Genomic DNA, 20906 nt, shown 5'->3' on the forward strand with positions numbered 1-20906 from the left:
CACTTATTAAGAATACCATTTTTTTAATTTTGCAATTTTTAAGGCCCAAACCTCCCTCTGATATCAGCTTTCAAGCCTCTTCCTACGATACCCAATTAATTATTCTCTTTGATTCTACACTTTTCCGAAAGAAAACCGATTGGATTCGAATGATTTCTTGAATCACAATTTTAAGAGCTTGATAGAATGAGAAAAGACAAATAGAAATATAGTTGAGGATCGCGTTAAGAAGCACAGCTCGAACGGAAAAGGAAATGAAATTTAGTTTTTAACTTGATTGATGCCCCTCATTTTTCTAAAATCGGGATCCATGAATTGCGCCTCCTGGGGTTAATGCCGATAAGAATGCCCAAGAAATTGAAAGGAAAATAAGAAACGGAGCAAGCAATAAAATCAGAGGTTAATTTAAAAAATTATGCATTAGTATTGAGCTAGAAGATCCTGATTTGGTGAAAATTGATTCTTAAACCGCAGGCCATTTCAAATCCCCAAAGAATAACTTTCAACGTCCAGATATTTTCCTAACAAGAATGGCCTAGAATAATGGTGTCGTCTAAAAATTATTGAACATCGAATGAAGATTTTTTTGATATAGAGAACATTTGGTACATTCCACGTGCAACTGCCTTACTCAATAAAGTTGATAGGCCTTTGACTCCAATGATAAAAAAGAAAGGGTGAGAAGGGATCCCCTTGTCGAAGTCCTTTATTTTCTTTAAAGTTTGTCGTTGGGCTTCCGTTGGCGATAATTGAGAGAGAGAGAGAGAGAGAGAGAGAGCTAGAACACATACAAGGTTTAAACCACTTAATCCACGTTTCACTAATGTTCATTTGACTGAGAGCAAAGAAACAAGGTCGAAAGCTTTATTGAAGTCGACTTTGAATAGGAACAAATGCTTCTTCTTATTACGACAAACATAATCCACCTTAAATTGATTATGAGAGATGTGAGTTATGTATTAGTGTTTAAGGAGTTCGAAAATGGATAATGGGTGAATAAATTGTAAGTTTATTTGTATTTAAATTTTTGATAGTTATGATAGCATATCTAGTGATAGTTTAGATATCAGATTGCCTAGTGATAGTGACACTAAATTGATGTCTTCTTCCTCAACACAGACTAAATTTATCAAGGAGTTCTCAAACTTAAATAATATCATCTTTTGGGAAGAGGTTATAGTTTAAGTATAGAGAGCAACCTAAGAGGGACTAAATTAGGATTTATGGATTTTTCTTGTTTTAAGCAAAGATACTTCCCTTTTAATTTTTCTGAAATTAAGTAATTAAATTTAGAATGAAAATTACAAGAAGTTAAAAGGCAAGAAAGTAAATGACATAATGATTTGTCCTAATTCCCCTTATCAATAAAGAGCACAACTAGTCTATTCAACAAAGTGTAGGCCTTCCTAGAAAGAAGCAAACTTAATCTTCAAATACTTCTCCTTTTGGGAAAATCAACGGTCGTTTAGATCTATGTCCCCGATCCTACCAAGAAGTCGTTTTGACACCAAAATTCAATGAACTAATATGTACATTTGGAGGGGACATCATGTTGAATCTTGTAGAGAAACTCAAGAGCAATACTAATAAAGGGGCATGGCCAAATAATATGTGTTCTCAATTTTTTTCATGTTGTCGACATATACCTTAAATATCTTTCTACCTTGCATGAGGGAGAGTAAACATTGACCCCAATATGAGTTAGCCGAATTTCTTTGGATGTTAAAGAGATGAGAATAAATTTATGGTATTCACACATGTATTGAAAAAACTTTGACATATTCCCAATTTACATGGTGTAGTTGCAATGAGGTGATTCCCATATGGTTAAGAAACCCCACCTTTAAATCATTGAAGAAAAGCAGAAACCCCGTTCAAGAAGAAAGACACTTATGAAGAGGTAGAATGTACCCCATGTATCAACTTCATAAGCTCCTATCATTTTATGGGTGCAACACCCCCAATCAAGGGAAGGGCCACCTCAGTGAAGGCATTATCAATACCCCTTTTGTCATCAAATACGAAAGCCATATGTAACATACATTAGTCCACTCGAAGAAGCCCCGTCTTTGACTTTAAGTGCCTCGCCATTTTGTTGATCCTCCCTATCCATTACTACTTTGCTATTAAAAGGCAAAATGGAACGATTGTAACTACAAACACATGACTGTGACACTAACCACCATCTAATCTAACTATCAATTAGGTTGCAACCAAAATCACCTTTATACGCCCTAATATAAGTTTATGCCTTACGCTCTCGCCTGAAGTCATCCATATATTATAGGTTGGTCAAATACAAAGCCCCTAACAACCTCCTTGAGGGTAACACCAATAAGGAGACACTCTTATTTGGCAACAATATCGGCCTCAGAGTTTTCCATGTCATTCATATCCAAAACATTAGCAAAAAGCAAACAAAGTGATAAGAAAAAATATATTGTTACCTTAAAAGCCTACACATTTTGGGATAAGATGAGATCGGGGCACCAAAATTTTGAGAGTACCTCAAAGAAAAAAAAAACCCAAGAAGAAAAGTTGTGTGATGGTCAAAGGAGTCGATAAATGCAAGAAAATGAGTCATTTACAAATGAGGCAGTATGTGTGTGTGTATATATATATATATATATATATATATATATATATATATATATATATATATATAATTTATTTCAAACATACACTAAAACATTGACACTTATTAGTGAGAATAAAATTTTTCAATTTTAATCATATCTAATATAATGTTGAAATTCATTTATTTTCTTTTAAATTAAGTTATTTTTTTCCAAAAAAAAAAATACAAAATTAAGCAATATTTACAATGTTAAATAAATTGTATATACAAAAATTAAAAAAAATAAATAAAAAAATTGTAAAGATTAAAATCAAATAATAATTTGATATTAAAAACAAATTCTTATTGGATGAGTTTTGGTCAACTCACTTGCTTAACCTAGCTATAGTGCTGCTGCAGACATAACCCTAAAAACAAGGCTCCCTTCTAAATTTGTTGGCCGCCAAACGAAAATAGTAGAGGGCAATTCCGTCAAAAAAAACACTTCTCATTCTTCTATATATATAAACCCTAATACTGCAACTCTCTTCTCTACTCTCATATCTTCCTTTGCGGCTAGCTTTTTCCTTCAAAGGTATATCTCTCTATTTCGTTTCTAATTCAGGTCTTGTTATTCTTATCATTGACTTCATCGATTGATATCATTAGAAACTGTTTTGTTTTTGAATCTGGATCCTATTTTTTTCCACCTAAGATCTGTTTCTATTTGATGATGATGTGATGATAACCTGATGAGATTCATGTGCCTGTTTAATAGTTATTTTGAATCCATATAGTGTTATAATAGTTTATGTTTTTGAATTGGTAGCTTTTCTTTGATACCAAAGTATTAGTTATGATTTTTAAGCTGAAGTACCGAGGGTTTTGTATTTTTACATATTTGGGGATTATATGATTAAGTTTTTTGTTTCAGATATACCTTTGTGATTTGTTTTTGGATCAGATTCAGTTTCTTCAATCTGCTGTAACACTTGTCTTTATTTGTTTGTATTGTAATGATGGTTTGTGTTTTTTTTCTTTTGAACCTTGCTTATGATGTGTTTTTTATGGCAGATCTTTAAGCTTAAGATCAGATGGGTAAGGAAAAGGTTCATATTAACATTGTGGTCATTGGCCATGTCGACTCTGGGAAGTCAACTACTACTGGTCACTTGATCTACAAGCTAGGAGGTATTGATAAGCGTGTGATCGAGAGATTTGAGAAAGAGGCTGCTGAGATGAACAAGCGTTCATTTAAGTATGCTTGGGTTCTTGACAAGCTCAAGGCTGAACGTGAAAGAGGTATCACTATTGATATTGCTTTGTGGAAGTTTGAGACTACTAAGTATTACTGCACTGTCATTGATGCTCCCGGTCATAGGGATTTCATTAAGAACATGATTACTGGGACTTCCCAAGCTGATTGTGCTGTTCTCATCATTGATTCCACTACTGGTGGTTTTGAGGCTGGTATTTCAAAGGACGGTCAGACCCGTGAACATGCTCTCCTTGCTTTCACTCTTGGTGTGAGGCAAATGATCTGTTGTTGTAACAAGGTAATGTTCAATTTCTTTAAGGTTGTTTTTGGTTGTTTCTATATTCTCATAACTAATTTATAGAAATACTAATAGTTTGTTATTGCAAATAGATGGATGCCACTACACCCAAGTACTCCAAGAGTAGGTATGAAGAAATTGTGAAGGAGGTTTCATCCTATATGAAGAAGGTTGGATATAACCCAGATAAAATTCCATTTGTTCCAATCTCTGGTTTTGAGGGAGATAACATGATTGAGCGCTCTACAAATCTTGACTGGTACAAGGGACCAACTCTTCTTGATGCTCTCGACCAAATCACTGAGCCAAAGAGGCCATCAGACAAGCCCCTTCGGTTACCTCTTCAGGATGTTTACAAGATTGGAGGAATTGGAACTGTGCCTGTCGGACGTGTTGAGACCGGTATCATTAAACCTGGAATGGTGGTGACTTTTGCGCCAACTGGACTTCAAACTGAAGTCAAGTCTGTGGAGATGCACCATGAAGCTCTTACTGAGGCTCTCCCTGGTGACAATGTTGGATTTAATGTTAAGAATGTTGCTGTCAAGGATCTCAAGCGTGGTTACGTTGCCTCAAACTCCAAGGATGACCCAGCTAAGGAGGCTGCTAATTTCACATCTCAAGTGATCATCATGAATCACCCTGGCCAGATTGGAAATGGATATGCCCCAGTTCTTGACTGTCACACCTCTCACATTGCTGTCAAGTTTGCCGAGCTTGTTACCAAGATTGACAGACGTTCTGGTAAAGAGATTGAGAAGGAGCCCAAGTTCCTAAAGAATGGTGATGCTGGTATTATTAAGATGCTTCCCACCAAGCCCATGGTTGTCGAGACTTTCTCTGAATATCCTCCACTCGGACGATTTGCTGTCAGAGACATGCGTCAAACTGTGGCTGTTGGAGTCATCAAGGCTGTGGAGAAGAAGGATCCAAGTGCATCGAAGATTACCAAGTCAGCACTCAAGAAGAAATGACATGTGCGGGATGATTCATCCAGGGAGGTCCATTGTTGTTATTATGATAAACAGCAGTTTATGGTATTCAGTATTTATATTTCTCGTTTAGTTAACTTGTATTTTGGATTATGTGTTAAGTCTGCACCCTCGTCTCGGAGCTTCTTTTCTCAGAACTGGGTTCTAGATCGACGGTGGCAGTGATTTTTCTTGTTTTTATGCTTTAATTATTATGTCTTGTTCGAACTCCTGAATTTTGTAAGCAGCAAGTTTCTAAACCTGCTGAATTTGTTTTTTGAATATCAGCTTTATATTTTGTGTGTATTCCTTGGTGTGATGATGGGTTTTTGATGGGCATGTCTAATGGTTTAATGTTTTAGGCTAAATATTATTCCTTGGTAGTTATATCTACAAATATTGTTGGATTCCACGTCTTTTTTACTCTAAAACGAAGTGCTCATGGTGTGCTTGGTCTTAGACAAATTCGATGACGACTATGAACAAGAATCTGCTTACAATACAAATACAGTATGTTAGTTTAAATCCCTATTGGTACCAAGCCAAGCCCAAATTCCCAGTCATAATGCTAGTAGGATAGTCCATATTGCATTTGTACATCATGTATTTGGAAACTTCTAGTTACATATTGCTATCAGGTGTTTGATATTTTGGGATGTTGGAAAGACAGAGCTATCTTAGATGATCATAACACAAATCGTAGAGATTAAACAACTCAATGTACAAACTCAGCATCAAAGACAGATGGCATAAACCAGCCAGGGCTTAGATGATCATAACACAAATCGTAGAGATTAAGCAACTGAATGTACAAAGCATTAAAGACAAATGGCATACGGGACAAGTCCATGCCAATGGCTTGGCTTGTTACAGTTTTTCAAGAAAAAAATAACTTTTGTAAAGAAAAGCAACACTTTAAAAATTTGTAGGCTGTTTTTTCAAGCTTTTATAATGATAGAATTTGTGAGAAAAAACATGATTTTAAAAGAAAACAAAATTTTACAATACCAAGTTACCATAGTAGCTTCTAAAAATTATAACCTTTTAAAAGAAAACAAAATTTTATAATTCTAACCAAACCAATAATAGCTTCTGATATTCGTCCCTGATAATAAAGATATATATGTCATCACACCTAATCTTAAAACTCAGTAACTCTAGCAGGACAAGTCTAACACCACTCAAAATAACTGTTAACGAACTGACTTGTATTTTCAGAATTTATAAGTATCATATTAGTTCCGTTTAGACCATCTCCAATGGTGCAACCCACTTTAAAGTTCTTTATGGGTCCCACCAGCCATGTCATCTCAAAATAATTTATTTAATATTTATTTTATTAGTGTAATTCAAATGGGTCCCACAACTTTACCTCATAAATTAATTTGATTGGGTACCACAATTTTTTACTAGTTGCATTGCAATGCAACTCTACTATGACATGACATTTTGATTCAATATTTAATTATTATATTGATGTATAGTTGGAGAACTCATTGAAAAATACCACCATTGGAGATGCTCTTACAAACATATGTATTTTTTAAGTTGACACTTATCTTTTTCATTCCATCACCTGCAACGGCAGCGACAACACCGCCAATACAGACCAGGATGAAACAGACTCAACTCAAGCACCAACTACAACACCGGTTGAGCACTATTACATAAACTACTACATTGGAGAATAAAAGAAAAACAGAAAAAACACCCCAGTTCTATTACATAAACTATCCTAGTTCTTTGGTCTGCTTGGTATAATAGATTTAGAGAAGAGAGATTAAGGAGAGAGAGAAGTTGAAGAGAGAAGAGCTTTTTCTTCTGTTTGGAGCATCCAAGAAATAGAGGAGAGAGACTCAAAAACTGGGGGGCCCACACTTTTTGTATACTTTTTAGCTTAGGGATAAAATTGACTTTTCAAAAAATAACCACACTTCTCTCTCTTCTATTTCTCTCATATTTCTCTTATAACAAACAATTCTTCAAATCCACTCTACTTCTCACCTATTTCTCTCTTTTCATACTCTTTCTTACTTATTTCTCTCTTTTCATTTTCTCTTCTCAACCAAACACACCCTTAGTGACAGTATCTTTGGGTTCATTAATATCTTATTCAAATTTGTTGCTATACCATTGAAATACATTATTTCAGCTGCAAATATTTGTTATGTATAGTTGTTACAATGTACATACATAGAAATGGAAATAGAAAGGGCAATATTTTACATACATTATTTCAGCGTGCTGGAAGATTAGACTTCCGGTAATCTTCTTCTTTGACCATTCACTTATTTAATATTTAAAAATAAGAATTTTGTGTATCAAATAAAATCAATTGTTAATTAAAATAAAATAAATATTATGATGATAATATCCCGTGAAAAAAATAAAAATTTTGACATTTGAAAATAAAGATTTTGTGTCTCAAAATAAAAACAATTGTTAATTAAAATAAAATAGGTATTTTGATGATAATGTCCCGTGAGAAAAATATAAATTTTAATATTTGAAAATAAGAATTTTGTGTCGCAAATAAAGACAATTTGTTTATTAAAATAAAAAAATGATTTTGAGAGACTAAATTTTAAAAATAATTTTTTAATAATTATGAATAATTTTTTAATTATCATAATGTTTTTGGTTGAGTAAATCTTTACGTCTCTACCTTCCATTAAAAAAATATTCAATTTACTAAATAGAGAATGTGATTATATTGATTTTTATGTATATACTAATACTATTTTTTTTTTATTTTAAAAGAGTGAAGGACATTTTTAATAGAATTGTAGTATTTTTTAATAATGGTTAGATAGTAAATAATTTTAGAGTTAAAACGTAGTGCATTGACAGTGTAAAATAATTTTATACTGTCATCCAATAGAAAATCATAAATGTGTCATATTATTAAAAAAAAATAAATAAAAAAATAGTTTAATTAGATACATGAGTGGTGATTGATTGACAGTGTAAAAATATTTTACACTGTCAGTGCATCATCCCTTTTCTCATAATTTTATATGGCATGATTTTTAATATAGTAGATTGAAATAGATTTTGTTAGTTATTTTCCTAAGTTGATCTCTTTACAACATTGACGTGGTTTTGAAACGTTACGCAAAATAAGCAAAAGGGACATTATCAGGGAGTAAATTAATAGGTACACAGAAAAAATAGACCGCTAATGGTACCTATTATCTGGTAAATTAAGCAAAAGGACATTATTATATGGATTATTCTGACATTACACAAAACTGGGCATTGGAAAAGTCTAGTAAGATTGAGAAAGGGCATAATTATTTGGAGGAAAAAATAATATTTTAATTCGGACCAATGAAAATTGAACAATTGGTGAAAAAACATGATAAAGTGAATGGTTATTTTTGTTAGACGATAGGAATGGTCTAGAGGGGCTGAATAGACCACCTTTTTGCGACTTAAGAAAATTTTAGCTTTTGAAACGTGACTTCCCTGAATCACTTAATCGTCTAAGAGCGATTATGTTATCGGGGACCGAATATGTGCACTAAACCGAACGGATGAAAATGTCAAGTAATGAATTACGTTTTAACGAATATCTCGATTGTATCAATTGCACACTATATGGTATATTACACACAATAAACGTTTTCTTCAAAATTTGGGCAAATGTTGGTTGAGTAATTTTATCGAACACTTGGTGATCGAAATTTACCAAACCTTAGTTTTTGCTCAACAATGGAAATAAACGAAAACAAATAGAGACGACATAAAAGTAAAAGCGATAAGGAACGCAAGATTTGTTAAGGCAGTTAGCAAGCGTATTGCCTCAAGTCGGGTGACCGGAGCATAGGTCTCCTCATAGTCGATCCCTTCCTCTTGGCTATACCCTTGAGCAACAAGACGGGCCTTGTTGCGAGTGATGATGCCATTTAGGTGTTTGATCCACTTCCTCTTCATTATTCTCGGGTAAGAGGGATTCTTTATCTTTCTCAAGCTTGGCATCCAGATCATTAAGTAAACTCTCAGTTGAGACACCCGCACCATTAAGAACACTACCTTTTCCGACAACTTTCGGACAAGACTCATCAAAAGAGACATGTACGGATTCTTCAACAATATGTAACCTTTTGTTGTATACTCTATAAGCTTTACTAGATTGAGCGTATCCTAGAAAGATACCCTCATCCGCTTTTGCATCAAACTTGCCAAGATTTTCCTTTCCATTATTTAGAACAAAGCACTTACATCCAAATACATGAAGGTGAGAAATGTTCGGCTTTCTCCCTTTCAAGAGTTCATACGGCGTTTTGTTTAGAATAGGTCGTATCAAGATTCTATTCAGGACATAACAAGCCGTATTAATGGCATCTGCCCAAAAATATTTTGGAAGCCTATGTTCATTAATCATAGTTCTCCCAAGTTCTTCCAACACACGATTTTTACGTTCCCCAACTCCATTTTGTTGGGGAGTTCGTGGTGCGGAGAAATTATGATTAATGCCATGATTGCCACAAAACTCTTCAAAGAGATGGTTTTCAAACTCACCCCCATGATCACTTCGGATGGATACTATGTGAGTGTTTAATTTATTTTGAATTAACTTGGCAAATTTCTCAAATGCGGAGAAGGTGTCACTTTTGCTTGCTAAAAAAATCGTCCAACAATAAGTGATCTTTGGAAAACTTTATTTTAGGTAGGCCGGACACTAAGTCTTTTGAGACGATTTTATTTAGCAAATCAAAGTTGACGTGAGCTAAACGTCTATGCCAAAGCCATGAGTCTTCACTTATAGTTGATAGACATTTTGCTTCAATCAAGGATACATCATTTAGATCAAGCATGTATACATTATTTACCCTCAAGCCTTTGAACACATCATATTTCTTGTCATCATTTCTAATTATGCAACTTTCTTTAGAAAATGATACTGAGTATCCTTTGTCGCATAATTGACTGATGCTTATAAGATTGTGTTTAAGGCCCACAACTAGAAATACGTCAGAGATAGTAGTAGAAGAGGGATTACCTACACTACCTTTACCGAGTATTTCTCCCTTGTTGTTATCACCATAGGTCACAAATCCTTTCTTTTTAGCCACAAAGTCATAGAATAAAGATAAGTCACCCGTCATATGTCTTGAGCATCCGCTATCTAGAAACCATCTTCTCTTGGATGGCTCAAGACATTCCACCTACAAATTTAAACAAGGGAAATAGGTACCCAATTTTCATTGGGTCCTTGTGTGTGAGTGAAACAAAGGGTTTCTCTTAGGAGTCCATTTGAAAATGCCTTTGGGAACCAAGAATCTCCTAAAGCGACATTTTTTAATGGTATGCCCCCTTTTGCAACAGTATAGACATCTTGAGTTTGAGTAGTCATCACATTTACTAGGTTGATCTTTTATCACATAAGTGTATCGTTGATACGGATTTATCATACTATTTTTGAAATGTGATTGATCAATAGCATATGTGATTTTTGGTTGTGAGGCCTAGTCTAATTTGGCTTTGATGGTTTTAACTTCTTTTTGCCAAATGTGACAAGTTTCACATCCTCCCCATTTAAACCAATGACCTTTGTCATCAACGCTTGTGTCTTTGATACTTTTGATCATATATTCCTTGAGAGTTTCTAATTCCTTTTCGGAATCGGAAACTTTCTTTTCAAGGTATTTGAAAATTCTTTTATTTGAAGCTAAGCGTTTAAATGCTTCCTTAGCTTCATGATGCAAGGTATCAAAGGCATGCTTTAATTCAAAATAAGACATAACATCAACATTATTATTTTTATCATGACTTATATTCGTTTTCTTCTTTTGATGTGCCATGAGACATAGGTTGACGGTTTCCTCTTCATCGCTTGAGCTTTCTTTGCTAGATGAGTCACTATCACTTTCCCAAGCGATGTAGGCTCTTCTTCCTTTTGGTTGCTTCTTTTGAGGTTTACTTTTGGTCTTATCTTTCTTTAGCAAAGGGCAATCCGGTTTATAGTGATCGGGCTTTCCACAGTTGTAACAAGATCCTCTAGGTTTAGTCTTCTTATACTCATCTTGCTTGTTAGGCTTTGATTGACGTCTATAATCAACTAGATTGTTGTCCGAGTGCTTAATTTCATTCTTTCGAAGATATTTGTTGTATCTTCTTACGAATAACCCCATATCTTCATCCGAACTGTCATCTTCGTCACTACACTCACTATCACACGTATCTTTGGTGGATGACTTAGAACTTGAAGCCTTTAGAGCGATAGACTTCTTTTCCGTGTCCTTTGACTTTTCTTTCTTTTCTTTCTTTTCGTGCTTGTTTAGGTTCATGAGATCTTGCTCATGTTCTTCAAGCTTTCCGAATAGAGCTGTGAGATCAAATGTAGTGAGATCATTGGCTTCTTTGATTGCCGTGACCTTCGGTTGCCATTCCCTACTAAGACATCTCAAAACTTTGTTAGTAGCTACGACATTGGGAGTAATATGTCCCAAAGTGTGTAATCGATTGATAATGTGAGAAAATCTCTTTTGCATATCCGCAATGGTTTCACCTTGCTTCATATGAAAGAGATTGAACTCTTGTGTTAAGGTATTGATTCTAGCTAGCTTAACATCATTAGTTCCTTCATGGGCGACTTGTAATGCACCTTACATTGCCTTAGCCGTTTGGCAATGCGACACACGAAAGTACTCATCGACCCCTAAGGAAGCTAGAATCATGTTTCTAGATTTCCAATCATACCCGTAATTCTTTTCATCTTTTTCATCCCATTGTGCTTCAGGTTTAGGTCTTGTGATGCCAGCATCATTGGTTATGGTGATAGCCATAGGACCATTGACGATGACATCCCATATTTTTCTATCAACGGATTTGATATGAATGCACATACATTCTTTCCAATAACTATAGTTTTCTCCAGTGAAAATAGGCGCTTTATTATACGCCCCTTTTTGACCGCTCTCCATTTTCTAGAAAGTTATATCAAGCACTAGAATGAACCGGAGCTCGTGATACCACTTGTTAGACGATAGGAATGGTCTAGAGGGGGGTGAATAGACCACCTTTTTGCGACTTAAGAAAATTTTAGCTTTTGAAACGTGACTTCCCTGAATCACTTAATCATCTAAGAGCGATTATGTTATCGGGGACCGGATATGTGCATTAAACCGAACGGATGAAAATGTCAAGTAATGAATTACGTTTTAACGAATATCTCAATTGTATCAATTGCACACTATATGGTATATTACACACAATGAACGTTTTCTTCAAAATTTGAGCAAATGTTGGTTGAGTAATTTTATCGAACACTTGGTGATCGAAATTTACCAAACCTTAGTTTTTTCTCAACAATGGAAATAAACGAAAACAAATAGAGACGAGATAAAAGTAAAAGCGATAAGGAACACAAGATTTGTTAAGGCAGTTCCTCTATCGTCCTCGCAGGAGTACGTCTGCCCCTAATTTCAAATGAAATTAGGAAAGTTTTATTTAATTGCAAAATGTTTAACAAGGATAGAATGTACCAATCACCAACTACACACTTGCAGTAAAATTGAATACAATTCGATCATCCCCTTGATTCAAGTTGAATCAAGTCAATGTCTATGATCTTCACCGATCAAGTCCCCGATCGTTCCCTTCTCAATCCTCCGGTTGTAGCAAATTTGCTGAGCGGATCTTCAATCCCTCAATCACTTATGCACGGCTGAATTGATTACTAAAGCGAATCGATCGTCAAAAACCTTCGAACACAATCTTTAATGAAGAAGTAAAAACCCTAAGGTTTTATACAAGAAACACCCTCAACAATATTCACTCGAACAAGATGAATGTCTACCGTCGAATCACGAACAAAACAAATATCTACCGTCGAACCTTATCAACACACGTTCCTTACTTCGATCGAGAAAGATGATTATGTGTAATTCTCGATCAATAAGAGAAAGGTTGAAGATGAGAAGAAGCTGAGTCAATCTTTCACGTTTCTTGTTAAATTGCTTGAGAATGATCACTTGAGTATTTATACCACATACAATGCATAGGCCAAAATGAAAACAGCAAAAAACCAAATTTATTAGCGACAGGTCGGCTTGCTCTCTGCATAGGTCGACCTATTGAATGTATTGCACCTGAAAAATGGGCCATGTGTGACACTTGCGTCGACCTGAAGGATCGGCGTGCGCATTCCCGTGGATTCCTCAAACTACCATGCGTCGACCTAAGGAAGCAATGCGTCGACGCATTCTGTTCTTGCACTTGAGTAACCAAAATTTGATGCGTCGACCTGAAGGGTCGTCGTGCGCATTCCCGTGAGTTCTTTAAAATACCAATGCGTCGACCTAAGCAAGCAATGCGTCGACGCATTCAACTTTTACCTGAATTCCTTCACTAGGGACTTGCAGTAGGTTGACCTATATTATGTGTGAGTCGACCTGTTGGTGTCTTGTGGTCAAAAGTGCTTGTCTTGGTTGCATTTGCTCGATTTCTATGATTCCACTTAAGTTGTAGTTGATTCACAATATTTTGACATCATGAAAACTACACCTTGCCCTCACAATTTTGTTAATTACATGAATGTCCATATTGAAGTGCAACTTTTATTTTTTAAAAGGGCATTTTAGTTAATTTGATCAATTGAATAGTATATGCTTTAAAGAAATTAATGGTTATGGAAAAGTCCAAAATACTCTTATTTGATTTTTTGTCACCACATTAAAATTGTGGTTTTTAGTCTTTGTACCATAATGTTCTTAATTTTATTATTAAAATAATACAACTCTTATATTTTATCAAACTTATCAAATCTCTCTCTATTCTCTATTTTTTTTTCTCTTTCTCACTTCTTTCTTCCAAAAAAAAATCCATCAATCTATAATATTAGAAAATTAATAATTGTGGAAAAGTCTAAAATACCCTTATTTGATTTTTTGCCACCACATTAAAATTGTGGTTTTTTGGTCTTTGTACCTTAAAGTTCTTAATTTTATTAAAATAATACAACTCTTATATTTTATCAAACTTATCAAATCTCTCTTTATTCTCTATTTTTTTCTCTTTCATCACTTTCTCACTTCTTTCTTCCAAAAAAAATCTATTATTGATATATTTATTTTTATATACGAAAAATGATATTTATGATCGAAATATTATTTAGTAAAAAATGATATACGGAGAAAATTTATTCAAAAATCAATTATTGATCTAAATATTTTCATATACGAAAATTTAATATTGATCTAAATATTTTTGTAAATGATGCCTGAATAAAATTAATATTTGTATATGGAAAAAATCTATTATTTTTGAAAAATGGTATTTATGATCCAAATATTTTTTATTCAAATATGATATAGGGAAAAAAATCTATTATTGATCTAAATATTTTTATATACAGAATTTACTATTGATCCAAATATTTTTGTAAATGATACCTAAACAAAAATGAAGTTTGTATACGTGAATCTATTATTAATCTAACTATTTTTATATACGAAAAATGGTATTTATGATCAAATAATTTTGATCCTGTAACATCCTTATATTCAAATTACTAAGTGTAAGAATGTGTACAATTGTTGTTGGAGTTTATTAAGAGGAATATTTGGACCTAGTTAGAAACATAATGAAATTGTCATGAATGAACCATATGGCACAATTGTGATTTCCACTAAGTTGGAGGGCATCTTTGTCACTAAAGACTATATGCATGGAATATTAGGTCTTATTTTAGGGAGGACCCATACTTATGCTACCAAACCAGAATTTTGTTAAGAGAAAGAACTAGAAGCATGGAAGAGGAAGAAGAACTCATGTTCAACATTGGCATTTTCGCAACCCTTGGTACAGCCCCACTAAATCAGGTATATCTCTCTGCTCGTAACTCCGATCGTAACGGTTCTGGTCTCGATAGAAAGCTAACGAAATTCGCTTCGATTTGCATATATGGTTCGTGTTCATAGCTTCTGTTTTGAAGGAGAAAACTGAGCTTGAAATTGTGTCAGTCATGCTGAAAGTGTGAAGAGAGTAGTTACGGGTTTGATCATGTTAGAGGTGAAGAGTTGATCAAGGAGGAAGTCCAATGGCTGCATGATCATCATCTCAACCTCCATTTTAATAAGGTGAGTCCTTAGATAGTGACTTGGGGGTGTTGCATGTAAGGGTGTGTGATTGGGGATTTAGGGATTGTGAGATAAAGCATATGTGATTACTAAAATTTGTTTATGTGATAATAACTGAATATGTGTTTTTCTGATCAATTGCATGTTATAGATTGCTAAAATCCAATAAGACTCGTAATTGGAATGTTATAGGTAATTGGATTGGGATTGGTTTAGGTTTGGGACTGTTTTAGAACCTTTAGGATGCAGAAAATTCATTTCTGATACAGTGTAATCGGTTACGGAGTTTTGCGTAATCGGTTACGCTGCTGAAAATGCAATTCTGGGCTATTTTTCGTGCCCGTAACCGGTTACGGATTTGGCGTAACCCGTTACGCTGGGTTAAAAGGGAAAAATCAGCAAACTTCGGAAATTCGTAACTTTCGGCTCGGGTATCGGAATTGCGCAAACTTTATATCGTTGGAAAGCTAGCGACGTGTACTTTCTAATAAAATTGGTTCCCAAACCAGAATGTTTGATTTAACAATAGTGGAACCCCACTTAGTGAATCAATGAATTAGTATGAGAACTTACGTTTCTATCATTCGATTAATAATTCTCATGTTATGTGTGACATATATTATCTATTGCTTATCATGACTGTGATATCCATAATTGTAAATGTTATGCCATTATGTTTTATACATGGAAACCTATGGATGCCGTCGTTTTGGTTAAACGATTGGATTGATTCCTTTGTTTGTGATTTTGACATTATGTCATATTTTTTGTATGCTTGAATCGAAGTGGCCGGAAAGCTAGATTGGGACGCTGCTCCGACTATGTAGTCTATGAGCCCTCCCGGATCGTGTAGTCCAATGGAATAACCCGTTCATGTGTATTGTTCGATATGGTGTGCATCTGAGCTACCGTTGCAGTGTGCTCGTGAGTTTCCGTACGGGGTTTTACTCACTTGGCGTTAACACACTTGCGTGCTCGGTATGGTGGGGTTATGCGGCTATGTGGACCTCCGTTTTAATCCGGGCCATACCTCTGTTCTGGAGAGATACGTGAACTGACTCTTTTTTATCGCTTAATGCTTTCGCATTTTTGAAAATTCACAGAGTCGCCACCGACCTTTTATTTTATCCAATTAAGGAAAGGTTTATAAAAGAAACAGAAAAAAGACCTTTAAGAAATTCTGGGTAAGGGGGTAGGTTATACAAAGGGAAGGTGTTAGCACCCTTTGTATCCATGGTTATCCATGGGCTCTTAAGTTTGCTTAGCTCACTTGTTTTTCGATCACTTTTTCAACTGCTTTGGAATGCTCATATGTGGTTTCAAATACTTTTGTAAATTGAATTTTGTAATGATCCGTGTGCGGATGTATACAAAATGCTTGTTTATCTTTCGAAAGATGTTTTTGAAAAGAACGTTAACTTTGTAATAATCCGTGTTTGGATGTATACAAAGTATTGTCTTTTTTGGAAAGTTTTGTTTTGAAAAACAACAGTGTATGAGAATTTTGTTTGTTTTGATTTGAGCAAGTAAACTAGGAGGTCTACCCTGAGCTGTAAGGTCTTTATCCTATTTCCTTTAAAAATCTATCCTTTCATCGGATATAAACGCAAGGTTCGATTTTGTACTCAAAACAGTAGAATTTTGACTTTGATTTTGAAAAGAATGAGAAGGGATTTACCTTAAGAGGTGCAAGTGTGATTGTGATTGGATTCAGATATTTTATCTTTGAAGTTAGTGATCTAACGGTTCAATTTTATCTTTGACATACACGCAGTTTATATGTGCGGGAAATTAAAATGCGAAAATGTAAAGTGCGGAAAGTAAATCTACGCTATTACATCGATTGTGCAGGAAATGTAAACTAGCCTATTTACATGAATTTGACATCCTATACATTTATCTAGGAATTTAAATTGCAAGAAAAATAAAAGGCATATTTTTGGATTTTTTATGATTGATTTTAATTATAATTAATGTATGATTAATTAAATTAAAATGAAGAAAAAAGATGAAAATAGATTTAAACCTAAAAATTAAGTTTAAAATATATACAAAATATTTGTCAATTAATTTTAAAACAAAACTAGTTTTTTTTTTTGGAATTTTGGAAATTGATTTGAAATTGATTTAAGTTAATTAATACATAATTATGCAAATAATTACACAAATAATTAAAACTTAAGGAGAAAATTATTCAAAATATGTACAAAATTAGTTTATAATATATAAACAATATTTTATATAAAGAACAATTTTTTTATGATTTTTTTTGATTGGTTAGAATAATTAAAAAGTAAATATATAAATATATACTAATTAATTATGCAAAATATTGAAATTTTGAAGAAAAATAAAATATTTTTATTTCAGAAAATAATATATTATTTTAGAAGTCTAAAAATATTTTTTGTGTATTTTTTGGATTTTTAAAACTATTTTTAAATAATTTTACAAAGAAAATTAAATAAAATAGAAAATAAAAGGATACTGATCATGTGTGGTTGGATTGAGAGTCCATGGTAAGGAGTGCTTTGTCTGGCGCGTTGGATGATGTGACTGGAACGATCATGTGGTCACTGAAGCGAGGGAGCATGATGTGTACATAGCCTGCAAAACACTGAATCATATATTTAAAAAAAAACAAACGCGCGCAGGGCAGCCAATGAGAGGCTGCCACGAGTTCGTCTTCTTCCTCCGTCCGTTGGCTTAGGCCTGCAACTGTCACTAAAGGTTTTAGTGACGGTTTTTTGCTGTAGCTACATGTCCTGCAAAATAAGGAATAGGGGTAAACCTAAAAATAAATTTGGCGCGACCCCTCCATTCAATTCGTCTGATCCATACGAACTCAATGGTACCACTTAGGACCTCTAATTTTGCCTATTTCAGAAAGCCCTAATTTTGAAGCTATGAACCCTAGAATGGTAACTTCGTATTTAAGCGTTCAAAACTCAATTAAAGTTCCAGAAATGATCTACACACCACACCAAGTTCAAATATATGTCTACATCTTGCTAGATATGCGTGTGTTGTGAGATACAAGTTAGTTTTAGTTTGAGCAAATCGTGACCTGTGTAGCTCGATTCAGTGAGGTTTAAGACTTGTAATTGATTGGAATAGTTTCAGTGAAGCTCAGAGATGATGTTTGAATGCTTAAATTGTATTGAAATTGACTGAAATTAAAAATTCGAATTTGAAATTTCTTTGAAAAGTTTAAGTGGTTACAAGCATAGTACAAGCATAGGAATGGTTCTAATTTCGTTCTCCTGTTGTTACTGAAGTATGGTAGCCTATTTATAAGCATTGTAGTGCTTAAAAACTAAGCTAGAAAGCAATAAGTGCTTTTGCTAGAATCTTGACTTTTCCACATATGTAGCTTGGCATTTAAGCCACTATGGCTTGATTTTCTTCTCTCCCTCTGCTGTACTTTGCTTTGAGACAGAGTTGAATGAGTCATATTGATGAGTCATGCTTGGAATACAAGCTATCCATTATCCTTTCATTTTTCCTTTTAATTTAATCTTAAAATAAGAAAAAATCAAGCAAAAATGGATGAAAAATGTTATGGGCTTAGTCTTGGTCGTGGGAGGCCCATAATAACATGGCAAAGATGTTTGAACCATGAAAACTTGGCCCCATTTGGAAAAAATACATTTTTGAGCAATGTTGATTTTATGCATTTTCCAAAATTTAGCCAACTTCAACAAGGTGTAAATCCCTCAATTTTTGTCATATGAAGGAGATCTTGCACTTTTTGGAAACCTCAAAGAGTCCTCTAACCAATGTCTTTGGTCTCATGTCAAAATGATTTTTGATGCTCCTTGTGTGTCCTTTTGAAAAAAGTGTCTTTTTGTTGACTTTGAAAATGACCTGTAATGTCTTTGGTCATATTTTTCAAATGGTGAATGCAATGACCATGGGATCAATGGCATTTGAAAGATAATTGAATTTCCTTCAAAATGAGCTTTGGTTTGAATTTTTTGGATGAAGGATGAGAGAGTTATGATCAGTCAAAGTTGAGTTGACTTTTCAGGCAAAAACCCTAATTTTGAATCTTAGGGTTTTGTTGATTTTTGATCTTTCCTTGATGAATTATGATCATCCAATGATCAAATGATGAATCCTTTGACAAAATATGGACTTTGACAAAAAATTTCATTTTTGACTGTCTGTTGACTTTTTTGGTCAAACGGGTCGTCTGTTGACTGTTTGAGCTGCTGACGGTGCGTCTGAGTGAATTGAAGTTTGAAAATTTGTATGATGGTACTTTGAGATATATGGATGTGTATGAAATCCATTTGAGCTCTCAAAAACTTGTTTCTCCTGTAAAAACAAGAAAACCCTAGTCAGGGACTGTTTATGTAGGAGACAGTTAAGCGTACCTGATTTTTGTGCAGTGTTGAGTCTCTGCTAATCGCGTGATATTCAGAAGACTTCTAGAACAAAAATCTTGGAATTTTGAATTGTGAAAGATTGATTTGATTGATGGTACAAAACACTGAGAATTGTACTGCCAGCAGTTTGGCTGTCGACTGACTGTCCAGGTATTGATGTAGCAGTTAGAGTGAAAAATCAACAGTCAAACTTAATTTTCTTTTTTGTTGTTTTTGTTTTATGTTTTATGTGAAAAATGAAAGTTTATTTACATGGCTTGTTAGAAAAACACAGACATAATAAATAACTAATATTTACTGTATGCGGGCAAAATTACCGATAATAACCCTGAAAATCATTTAATGCACAGAAAAATGAATATTTGACTGGCAGAAAACACATAAAATATTATCTGAGTAATTAAGCAATATTATGACAAATAGTACAACATTTAATACTGACAGTACAAATATTACATACTATATTGAACAGTACGACGAATAAACGGTACATTTAAGAAATAAGAAATACGGCAAATTTTAAAAATGACGATTGATAACCCATGCTACAAATAGTAACATGTAGATGATTGGGAGCATAAGCATCCCAGGTCCACAGTGTTCCGGGCTATGTAGACAGAAGAAAGACATGATCACCGTAGCAATGGTCATGACCATAAGAAAACACGTTTCCCACCGCTTCGCCATTTTGTCGGGGAAGAAGAAAGGATGGATTATGAAGTGGAAATTTGAGAGATGAATTAGAATTTGATGTGAGATTTTATGGAAGAAATGAGAGGTATTTATAGAATGGAAAGATGGATAGAGACGTTGGGGGATGATGTGATTCCGTACAAAAGGAAAATTTGAGTGGAAATAAGATTTGAAAGAAAGTGTATGATAGTGTTGGGAAAAAGAGAGATGTATAGAATAAAGTTAGGATTTGATTTTTGAAAAAGAGATTTGAAAAGATTTTTGAAAATAATGGAATATAGTACAAAAATTAGTGGGAAACAAAAGATAATAATAATCTACTTGTTACCAGTACAGTCTGAGTTTCCTGATTCTGCGCCTGCAAAAAGATTTAACTCTGTACCAATTGTGTCAGTACTATTTATCTGTAAATAAATAAATAGCATGTGTGAAGTAATAAACAGTATTTGGCGTTTGCGTAAGAATAAATTCAACTGCAAGCCAAATTACTGTATAAGAAAAATTCTAAAAACTAAGTATTTCATATGTCAGGATATTTGTTGAAATAAAAATCCATGATTATATGAGACTCTTAATTTTCAGATTGGAGTTTTCTTGAAAAAAGATGCGGGCAAATTTTGGGGTATAACAGGCTATGTAGGCTAATGCATAAT

At 34.0% G+C, this 20906-nt stretch overlaps 1 protein-coding gene across 1 annotated transcript; it reads left to right on the plus strand.

Moving 5' to 3' along the window:
• The first annotated feature begins 2995 nt into the window (after positions 1-2995).
• Positions 2996-5390, plus strand: LOC131629709 (elongation factor 1-alpha-like). The gene is made up of 3 exons (XM_058900490.1): positions 2996-3152; positions 3632-4113; positions 4206-5390. The coding sequence occupies exons 2-3, from the start codon at positions 3652-3654 to the stop codon at positions 5085-5087; spliced, it is 1344 nt and encodes a 447-aa protein (XP_058756473.1). The 5' UTR covers positions 2996-3152; positions 3632-3651; the 3' UTR covers positions 5088-5390.
• The last annotated feature ends 15516 nt before the right edge of the window (positions 5391-20906 follow it).

This window comes from Vicia villosa, unplaced genomic scaffold, assembly GCF_029867415.1.
Source record: "Vicia villosa cultivar HV-30 ecotype Madison, WI unplaced genomic scaffold, Vvil1.0 ctg.000600F_1_1, whole genome shotgun sequence".
NCBI lineage: Eukaryota > Viridiplantae > Streptophyta > Magnoliopsida > Fabales > Fabaceae > Vicia > Vicia villosa.

What these genes read in the sequence shown, in the direction of transcription:
- LOC131629709 (XM_058900490.1), top strand. Translation starts at nt 3,652, where the DNA reads ATGGGTAAGGAAAAGGTTCATATTAACATTGTGGTCATTGGCCATGTC. An exon ending in TGATCTGTTGTTGTAACAAG is followed by an intron (nt 4,114 to 4,205) that starts GTAATGTTCAAT and finishes TATTGCAAATAG; the next exon opens with ATGGATGCCACTACACCCAA.